The sequence below is a fragment of the Acanthisitta chloris genome, unplaced genomic scaffold (genome assembly GCF_000695815.1).
Source record: "Acanthisitta chloris isolate BGI_N310 unplaced genomic scaffold, ASM69581v1 scaffold9103, whole genome shotgun sequence".
NCBI lineage: Eukaryota > Metazoa > Chordata > Aves > Passeriformes > Acanthisittidae > Acanthisitta > Acanthisitta chloris.
This window is the reverse complement of record NW_008665476.1, coordinates 230,007-241,067: the sequence shown is the minus strand read 5'-3', so window position 1 is coordinate 241,067 and position 11,061 is coordinate 230,007. Positions and strand designations below refer to the sequence as shown.

Genomic DNA, 11,061 nt, shown 5'->3' with positions numbered 1-11,061 from the left:
TTCTCTATGACCTGTTCTGTGTCTGTTCTTAATTAGCTCTCTCCCTCATTCCTGAGCTGCTTCAAATTCTTCCTTGAAAAACTGAGCCTCTTATCCCACTTTTCATCACCATACAATCCACAGGACCTTCTCCTAAATACCTGTTTTGTTGCTATAGCCAGTTTGTAGATGACCTCATATAGTTCTGTCACTTTAATTTGTATTGAGTTAATTTAAGTTTTTATTCTTCCTTTACAGCCCTCCTGCCATGAGTTTCTCCTCATGGTTTTTCTTCTGTCTTCAATGTCATTTGATCTGTTCTAGTCACATCATCTTTTAGTAGCTCTACATGAATTCCACATCCCCTCCCATGTTCCTTCCTAGTACTTAAACTAAATGATGGTTGTAATTTTGTAAATTCAAAAGCTTTACATTTAGTAAAATACAACCAGTTAGTAGCCAACAGAGAAAAGGTGGAATGATTTTTTGTAAAAAAGGATATCTGGAGACTATGTACTTAGCAATGAAAAATTAATAATAAAAATTAAAAATTAGATTTAACTAAAATTATTATACACTTCTCCTGTATATTATTTGATTGTGCTTTTGTCTATATCCCACAGAACTGTATTATATGAGTGCTGTCCTGGCTATATGAAGATGGACGGTACAAGAGGATGTCCTGCAGGTACAAGCTTATTTTCTTATGGATGAGTCAGTATATGAGAAGCTTTACAACACAGGAGACTTTCAAAGGTGATCATCCTGAGAAATGATTGCCTCTTTTTAGGAATTACTGCCTGAGAACACATAACTTCATTTGCATACAGCAAACACAGTTAAAAATCAGCCAGTACTGAATTTGATCATGCAGTTTAAGTTGAATTTCCCAGGTCCTTGCAGATGCTGGATTGATGAGGAATGATAGTGTTTCCAGTTCCCAAAGCTGCAAAAGAAGAAGTTTTATTCCTATTCCCATGACATCTCAAAATAACATAAAGTATACCAGTCAGGTCAGAAAAACAGGACACTAGGACTGGTGTATCTAAATTCTGTTCATTCGTTTTCCTGAAAAGACTTGAATCTAGTTTACTAATAGGGTCTTATAGGCTTTAACTAAACTAAGAAGGAGTGAAAATGAAAACAGGAATTCTTGATTTCTCATATCTGTGCTATTCTCTTTTGCATAAATGAAATTGATTACAGCAGGGAGGAGTAATGTGAGAAGGAATATATTTCATAGCTTTAGATCTCTGTATCTGAACCAATCCCTTTACATTCAATAATGCAGAGCTCAGTTTATTCAGATGAATTAATCTCCCTTTAGATGTTTACATTAACGTGAGGTCAGTGACACTCTAGATTTGCCTGGTCCTCCCTATAACCATGAAAAGAGCCAAGAATAATTAGCTTGCATGAAAATGTCTCACTTGTAGATGCGTAAAATTTGGAGAGATGAATGCTATTCTCATGTAGCAGTGTTTTAACTGTGAGACTATGGCCATTCTTACTCCCTGGATGAATAAATATATTCACAAACCAGATACTGAAAGAAGAGCAAGAGACCTCACAAAAAAAATTCTGATCCATCATGACCAAACGAGACCCACTCCATTGAAATTTCTGTGATTACAGATGAAATTTACTCCTATATTCAACAGATAGCCTCCCATTTCATCTTGGGTTGGTTCACAACATGACACCTATTCTAAAGAAAACTTACAACATTCAGTATTGTGTGATCTAATTTTTCATTTAGAAAAAAACCCGAAAAACCCCAAATGAAAACAGATGTGTTTATATGATTCTGAGTATGTTGATAGTGGAATTTTTAAACCAAGCACATTGTTTAATATGGATTTAAACAGTTTCAGAACTATTGTCCAGGCAAAAGAAACAAAGTAAATTTGTGATAAACTGGCTGACTGAAGAATTTACAGTATTCTTATCTCATGTCTACTTTAGTTGCTCCTATTGATCATGTATATGGTACGCTTGGTATTGTGGGAGCTACCTCCACACAGCAGTATTCTGATATATCAAAGCTGAGACAGGAGATTGAGGGACGAGGGTCATTCACTTTCTTTGCACCAAGCAACGAAGCCTGGGAACAATTAAATTCAGTAAGTGTGTGTGTGTGTGTGTGTGTGTGTGTGTGTGTGCTCATGCATGCATTAAAATGTGCTTCTCTCAGCTAACATTTCAGCTGCAACAGCTAGTCTGTAGTAAAGTAGATTAGACAAAATATTGGCACTTTAGACATAAAAGGATATTGCACGAGTTGTAATGAAATAATTTGCATGTTAAACACATTTCTGAAGCTAGAGAGTCTGTTTTCAGGGTACCATAGTGGTTTCTTATTTAATCATTTGCATGACAAAGATTAATATCGTTAGTCTTACGATCATAGTTTGGGGAAAACCTATAGGAATTATTTTAATAATAATAATCATCATCATCATAATTTTACATCGTCAGTGATTCAGGTGTCCTTCTTTTAGTAGTGGTTTTAGTTAAAAAAATATTGAATCAAAGCTCCTCCAATGATTTGTCTGTAATAAGGCCTCTTGTCTTCCATTTGTGAGCAAATCAGACTGTAGGATCATTTAAGCAGAGCCTGATTGATAGGTATCAAATGTGTGTTTCCTATCAGATGTTGACTATATTGAAAGCATATGTTAAGGTAAAGTGATACATACATCTTTGTGAGTAGAAGAATGTTCTGAAGCTACTAGCTAATTAATTAAATTCCTTTCTTCTAAAGGAAATTCACAGGAATTTGATTGACAATGTAAATATTGAACTGTATAATGCTCTCCACCACCACATGGTAAACAAGCGGATGCTAACAAAAGATCTTAAGAATGGCATGACTTTGGTGTCTATGTATAATGGCCAGAAATTGCTTATTAACCATTATCCTAATGGGGTAAGTCTATTCTCTTTTTTTTTTACTCCAATATATTTATTCGGTTATAGCCTTTATTTCCTTTATTTCCTTATATAGCTAAGAAAATATATTGTAGAAAGTTAAACATCTAGCAAGGCAGTTACCACTGAAAGAAAATTCCCTTGAATTTTGTCTGCTGTGTAGACTAATCACTAAGAAAGAATGAATAAATGTGCTCTGTTTACTGTTCAGACATCAAAGCTCAAATGAGAATGAACTTCCTTCATGAAAGGCATGTGGTCAAAATGTATGATCATAATCAATTTGACAGCAAAATCTATTATTAACCTTCATGTGTTTACTAAATAATATTAAATCAATCAATTTTTATAAATTCTGGAAACCTTCAAGTTAAGTTACTCATCTTTGTTGCCTCGAATGCATCAAAATGTTTGTGTTGGTCTACAGGTTACACCAGTAAAAGTCAATACAATCACCATATTAAAAGATATGAAACACAAATCCAAATAATCCTTATAAAACATGAATATAAAATCAATGTCCTCTGAATAAATCTGTTGCTACTATTCCAGAAGCTTAGTCAGCCTTTCAAATAATACAAGTTTTGACTTCAAATTATTAAAAAAACCCAACAGAAATAACAACAGTGAATACACAATGTACAATACATTGACAGCCTGTAAGAATCAGATTCCAAGTTTATGAACAAATTAATGTTTAGTCTTCTACTACGTGATTCTTCAAACATAGGTTGTTACCGTTAACTGTGCCAGGATCATCCATGGCAATCAGATTGCTACCAATGGTGTTGTTCATGTCATCGATCGTGTCCTGACTGCTGTTGGAAATACCATTCAAGATTTCATTGAAGCTGAGGATGACCTTTCATCTTTCAGAGTAAGGAGATGAGAATAAAAAAATCTCCTCTGTTTTTTAGTTGGTTTTTGTTTGTTTGTTTGTTTGTTTTGGTGTAAGGTTTTTTGTATTCTATTTGTTTATGATACTTGGAAGTAAGAAAGGTTAGTTTAATAAGAGAGAGAAATAAATTAAATTAAGAACTCCAGATAATATTGCAAATCTAGTTATATAAAAAATGCAAAGTGTATTTTACTTAAGGAGTCTCCTTCTGCTCTTTGGTGGATCAAATAACACCACATCAGTAAGACAGAATATGTCCCTGTATATTAAAAGTGTGTCTTCTCAAGCACTGAGGTAATGAAATGTGAGCATAAAGTTACAGTGTCTGGTGCTAGATAAATGAGAATAATTTCAAAATGGATGATAGAGAATGGTAAAAACATCAAATAAATTCCAGAACCTGAGTTATAGCAAATTTTAGTGCACCAGCAGATGCGCATAGGAAGGATTTTTCTTGCAGAGAGGAAGTATGGTTCTTTTCTGGCCAAGTTGCTCATTTTTCCTTCTTCTGGAAGTTGTGCCTGTGTAGTGTAATGGGATGTCATGCTGCACATTTACAAAAATATGCCATTGATTTGCAAACAGCTGTTGTGCCTTTCCATCTTCCATATCCTCAACAAATACGAAAAGGTATTTTAAATGCAAAGGACTAAAGATGGAAAAGATCCTCTGAATCCCTCAAAACCAATCCATGACAGTTACAGACAACCACAACACTTAATTCCTTTTAAAAAAACTGAATATAAAAGCCAGTCCTTTATAGTCTTCGGTTGAAAAAGAAAGCCTCTCTATCAATTCATCTTTTCATCTTTCTGTAACACTGTTCTCAGCCTAGCATTAAAGTGCCTGTGGGCATGAGGTAAAATTAGACAGATAATGTATTTTGGTAATATTTTAAATAATTAGCATTAAAAGATACAATTAATTTTTTTAGGCTGCTGCCATTACATCAGATGTCTTGGATATTCTCGGAAGGCCTGGTTATTATACACTCTTTGCTCCTACTAATGAAGCATTTGTGAAACTTCCAAGGGGAGTCTTAGAAAGGATCATGGGTGACAAGGTGTCTTCTGAAGGTATGTACCCTTTTTGTTGCAAACTAAAAATACAGGGGAGTGAATCAGGAGATAGAAACTACATTATCCTAGTAGCTCTGAAATTAAGCACCTCTACTTTCATCCATATAGGAGGTGTTATTTTTTCTCTCTTGTATTTTTGCAGTTGCATAAGGATTCAAAGTCACTGAAAAATTAGTTCCCAAAATGGTTTAAATGGAACTGTGAAAAAATAGGCATATTGACATTTCTAATAGTCCAGCTGCATAGTTCTAATAGACACTCCTGCCCCTAGAATTTCAGCTATCTGAATGTGGATTCTCTCGTACCTTTGCATAGCCTATGGAGTTTTGTAGTCATAGGCTTTTTGGAGCATATCTCTGCAGTCACCACTCTGCTACATGCAGATCACAGCATAACCAGTATAGTTTTCATAATATAAAGAATGTCAAATATTTTTGAACATAAATATTGTTTTGAGGCCTATGGTATCAATTGTCCTGTAAGTAATTTTAAGTAAGGTATAAATGAGTGCAAATATGCTCGCTAAGCTAATAAACTATTAAAATTATGTAGATGTAATAATTTATCCAACACCTATATGTGAATATATCACTTTTATATGAATATGCATCCAAACACTTACATCTGTGAACTTTCTACTCTTTTCTCCGCAGCTCTCGTGAAGTTCCATATATTAAATACTCTCCAGTGCTCTGAGGCCATCACAGGTGGAGCTGTCTATGAAACATTGGAAGGAAACACTGTTGAAGTTGGTTGTGATGGTGAAAGTCTGACTGTGAATGGAGTGAAAATGGTGAAACGCAAAGATATTGTGACAAGCAATGGCGTTATCCATCTCATTGATCAAGTGCTAATTCCTGATTCTGGTGAGTGATGTGAGAAAAGCTTTTTGTATCGAAGATGTTTTCTACAATCTTACCTAGATTCCTTCAGATATATAGTTATGGATAAGCATGGAGAATCCAAATCAGGAAAAGGAAGAAACTGAGTGTTAAAATACCTTTTGTTATTCCTTTATTTGCAGCCAAGCAAGTCATTGAGCTTGGGGGTGCCCAGCAGACTACTTTTACTGACCTGGTGGCACAGCTAGGTCTGGCATCTTATCTAAGACCAGAAGGCCAATACACTCTCCTGGCACCTCTAAATGGTGCTTTCTCAGGTTAGTAGCCCTAAAAGATTATCAAAATAAACAAGAATATCTGCTACCCTGACAATTTTCCAAATAACCCCCAGTGCTTTTTCTAAGTCTCACGGAAAGAGCTCCAGAGCTCCATAGAGAAATAGATATACTTCATCCTTTCAAATTAGATACCATGCAGAAAAACAAGATGAGAACAACCATCAGACTGCACAGGTTGATTTCAGTCATAATCATTTGTTAATTGACAGAGCATCAGTATAATAAGATACAAAGTAGGCACAGGCAGATTGTGAGAAAGGAAATATATTAATGAACTGCCAGTTTCCTTAATTACTTTCATTAGATTCACAATTTATTTATTCTCAAAAAATGTATATGTCATGGGGTAACTCCAGCCAACAACTAAGTACCATGCAGCTTCTTAATCACTCCTCCCCTCCTGCTCCTCTGGGATTGGGAGGAGAATCAAGGTTAAAAAAACAAACAAAAACCACCCAAATCTCATAGGTTGAGATAAGAACAATTTAATAAGTGTAATAAACTAAAATAATAATAATACTAATGTTACTAATAACAGTGATAACAACAGTAATAGAAAAAAAGAGAGAATTAAAACACAAGAGAAGCAGGTTACAGTGCAATTGCTCACCACCTGCTGACCAATGCCCAGTCAGGCCCTGATCAGTGCTTGGCCCCTCCTGATCAGGTCCCCTAAGTTCAGGTCAGCTGTCCTTCCTCCAGTTTCTTGTGCACCTGAGATGTCCTACACTAAGCAACTACTTAGCAACAACCAAAATGTCAGTGTGCTATCAACCACAGCACTGTAACAGCTACTAGGAAGCAAATTAACTATCCCAGCCAAAACCAGGACATACAGGAAAGTTGGTATTTCCCTGTAATTAAGGCAGAGAGAAACTGATACAAATACACTATAAAACAGCATTTGTATATTGGCAGAGATGACCAGATGGGCATCTTGCTTTTCCCCCAAAAATTCAAATATAAACTCACCATCACAGAAGCAAATTTGGAAAGGTTTTAAGGTACACATGCAGAAAGGAAAAGTTGTAATAAGAATTACTGCTTTAGAAGTAATTCAAAAGATGGAGAAAGCTTACATATGTAAATCATCAACCACATTATTTATAGCAATTATTCTGGGCTATGTCAAAAGTTCATGACTGAATTTAAGGAATGGCCGTTTGTAGGAACCACTTAAGAATTCATTTTCTGTGTACACAGATCTGCCCAAGACTTAACTCAATCATTTCAAAAGAAAGATTCTGTACTTCTATACTCTTTTAACTTTATTTGGGTGAAAATTCGCTATAGGTCACTATATATTAATATCTAAATGGCTTTGTAGATGACACCTTAAGGCTGGATCAACGTCTTCTTTTAAGAATCCTGCAGAATCACATTATAAAAGTGAAAGTTGGGCTTAATGAACTGTACAATGGACAACAGCTGGAGACAATTGGAGGAAAACTACTTAGAGTCTTTGTGTATCGCACAGTAAGTGAACAAGTCTTTCTAACAATATGTATCCCACCTATGAAAATGAAGAGCCAATAAAGGGAAAGCTGAATGAAACCACCCACATTTGCCATTATGACTATCAAGCAAAAGTCTTTAAGCTTTTAAGATATGAAAAATGAATATCTGATAATTATCAATCAGAACTTTGCATAGAAAAGTCTTTGGGAAAAGAGGAACAGGATTTCAGATTTGACACTCCACTAATTGTGAATTTTTAAAGCTAGTTTTTAGAACTAATCAAAAAAATTCTCAAGGGAAAGAAAAAACCAAGTTTGGAAATATTTGCACCATATTACTTTTGCTTTCTCAAGCAATGCCAAATTTCATGGCAAAACCCCAATTTGACTGTAGGAAATGCATATGAGTGTTATTTTCAACACTGTATAAATAACCACACCTTTTTCTCTCCAATAAGGCTGTATGTATTGAAAATTCGTGCATGGTCAGAGGAAGTAAAGAAGGAAGGAATGGTTTTATTCACATTTTCAGACAGATCATCAATCCAGCAGAAAAGACTTTGCATGAAATGCTGAGAGACGATAAACGTTTTAGGTGAGTAGCAGTTTTGACAGCACTGAGATTTTCCTGCAGAGGGTAACTATATACAGCACAGCTGGTCTGAGAAAAAGTTGTGGGCTGTGAGTTGTTGGATTTTGGAGAGCCGGGAAGGGCTTGTTTCCTAATCAAAGAAAAAAAAATGTGTGGGAGAAAGAAGAAGTGTTCTCCTCCAGCCATACACTGAAAAGTGTCCCAGACTCTATGCAAGAATGGTTGTTTCTGGCACATAGGAGTCAGTAAGACACCAGAATGAGTGGAGTCAGAGGACAAGATGAAATGGATGATACATCCAGAGCTATAAATGCAGTGGATTCTGGAGGTTTAATGAGTGGCACAGTTTCATATGGGTACAGTATGATTACATACCTTTCCAATACATATTTCTGTTCCCTTTCTGCAAGTATCTCAATATTCCTAGAGAGAGCAACTATCCTCTGCACCCTCTCTTCATCTCTTTGATCTGTGGAGTTTTTGTTTGATGAATCCTGCTCCAATCTAGACTGTCAATATTTTTTTCAAATCCTTTTTCCTCTGTCTGCTACTCTTAAGACAGTCTGTTTATAATTACTTTTGCTCTCATTTTCCTCCTCCACTATCTTTATTTCTGGGAAATAATGAAAGTGTTTGAAGATTAATGCACTAGTAGAATAAATGAGGTAACTAAGTACCTCAACTCAATTGTGGTTGCTACACTTAAATGAAAGATATTTGTGGTTTGTCGTTTGTTGGTAACAGCATTTTCCTCAGTCTGGTGAAAGCTGCAGATCTAGATGATGTTCTGTCATGGCCTGGAGAATGGACTCTGTTTGTTCCAACTAATGATGCCTTTAAGGGATTTACTGACGACGATAAGGATATATTGATAAGTGAGTAACATAAGAAAACTAGGAGAAAAGGTTAAATGAATGGAAAGGAGGCTTATGCACTTCTTACACAAAAGCTATATGATGAAAGAGTTTGCCTCTTGCATAGAGCAGGTCATAGGACTTCCCTAAATTATTTCCTTCTTAGAGGACAGAGAAAATATATTTTAGGAAAAAACATGAATTTAAATTAAAATTTCATTCCTTAATATCTTATTCCATGATGTTGCTACCTTCTAAGTTAAAATATTCATTCATTTTATTAGCTTCAACTTTTCATCATTCAACCTTGCTGATAGATATTTTAAACTGAAATTTCTCTTTCATTTCTTTTCTAGCTGTGACCATTGCATTAAAAGATATGTAGTATTGATTTTTTGTTATCTTTCCTTTGTGATCTCTGACAGCAGCTGTGCTCTGCAAGTTAAATGTTGAATATATGTTGCTACATGCCAATGCAAGTAATTTATTTCTATCTGATACTTCCAAACTCTAGAATGATATAGATTTTTCACAAGATGTAAAACAAGCTTGTTTAATGTCATGCTTTATTTTCATAAGAGAAGAAATGCACAGTGAATACTCAAATGTCCTGCAGAATTTCCCACTCGAAGTGTCGACTGTGCACACAGCACTATAAATAATTTTAGTTCATTTGAAGGTAATGAGGATGTGGCCTGTGTACAAGAGGGGGAGGAGTGGTTGCCACACCCAGAAGATCAGTCACATTTTCTGTTCTTGTGCTGCTCAGATCAAAGTTCAAAGACATGAAGTCAAATCACATGATTCTTAATGATTTTGAAGAGTCCAGCTCAGAGTATTGATAAACAGCAGTCCCAGCTTCTTCAGCCTTTAACTCCGTAATGAGGCAAAGGGAATTTGAATTATCTCTTCAGCCATTTAAATTTATGGTAGTGGTCTAAGTTGCCTTCTAGTGTGGTGTGTGTCTAGTGACTAACAGTAAATCAACAGACAGCCTAAATGGCTCTCATTAGGCAGCTATAAAAAGAAATGAAGCTTGTCTCAAGGCTGTAAACCAAAGTAACTAGATAAACGACATTATTCTGTTCTTATAATACTATGTGGTTAATAACTAAGACTGAGTTTATCAGGTCTATTATTTTTGCCTTCAATTTACAACTCAAAGTTGTAGCCAAGCCCAATGACATTTTGGATTAATTCCTTAGTTAACAATAGAATTATATATGACATTCTGCTTTTCAAAGGGCTTTATCTACCATATGTTCCTATCATTGTGACTCCATTTCTACATACTTTCCTTGCCCCTCATTATTTTCTTTGCAGCAGGATGTATGTCAGATTACATTCTAGAATTCTGTCTTGGCTTTCTTTAAAGATATTATGTTGCTTTCTCCATATAAATTAACTTAAAATATGTAAATTTCTTAAGTAATATAAAGAAATACTGTGTTTATCTGTAAGAAAGACACAAATCAATGATTATTTTAACCAGTAGCCATTGTGACATAGAACGAAGTCAATCTGATAGTTTGTGAAAATATCTTTAGAGTGGCCATATTTAGGCTTTGTATGTAATTTGATGCTATCTATGAATGGTCCAGTCACAAAATCTCAGTGCTAATTTTGCTAAGAAGATAAAGATCATCGAATTGCATTTCAGTAGCATAGCGAATTGCAGTAATATCAGTGATCATAGCAAAACACATTAAAAAAGGAAAACGTTCACTGAAAGAGACACCAGGAAAAAAAATACGGCCAGACAGGATTTCCATTGCAGTTTCATCAAGGCTGAAACTCCTAATAACAATTGTTTATTGGTAGCATTAGACTTAGAATTGTCGCTGTTCCCTGTAATGGCAATCAGATATGCTTTAAAGCTGCTCTGCTTTGTACCCTGTCTCCTGAGAACATTGTGGGTATTTCAACAGCCCATCCTATGACTCTCAACCCAGAGCACCAGAAAGCTCTATGAGGACATTAACTTGGGCTCCAGGATTAATTTCCTTTTAACGAGAGTCTTAAAGTGTTGGATTTCTTTTTCTTTTCATGCCAAATAAGAATGTCAAACATTGACACAAGGAAATCATCCTT

At 35.2% G+C, this 11,061-nt stretch overlaps 1 protein-coding gene across 1 annotated transcript in view; it reads left to right on the top strand.

The window, feature by feature from the left end:
* The first annotated feature begins 609 nt into the window (after positions 1 to 609).
* Positions 610 to 11,061, top strand: part of POSTN (periostin, osteoblast specific factor) — a 25,559-nt gene continuing 15,107 nt past the window's right edge. Inside the window, exons 1-10 of the mRNA XM_009071775.1 lie at positions 610 to 667; positions 1,945 to 2,102; positions 2,744 to 2,908; positions 3,641 to 3,787; positions 4,743 to 4,884; positions 5,541 to 5,753; positions 5,912 to 6,046; positions 7,395 to 7,543; positions 7,983 to 8,119; positions 8,861 to 8,991. Coding sequence (XP_009070023.1) covers positions 634 to 667; positions 1,945 to 2,102; positions 2,744 to 2,908; positions 3,641 to 3,787; positions 4,743 to 4,884; positions 5,541 to 5,753; positions 5,912 to 6,046; positions 7,395 to 7,543; positions 7,983 to 8,119; positions 8,861 to 8,991 — 1,411 coding nt within the window. The 5' untranslated portion in view covers positions 610 to 633. The remainder of the gene's footprint in view (positions 668 to 1,944; positions 2,103 to 2,743; positions 2,909 to 3,640; positions 3,788 to 4,742; positions 4,885 to 5,540; positions 5,754 to 5,911; positions 6,047 to 7,394; positions 7,544 to 7,982; positions 8,120 to 8,860; positions 8,992 to 11,061) is intronic.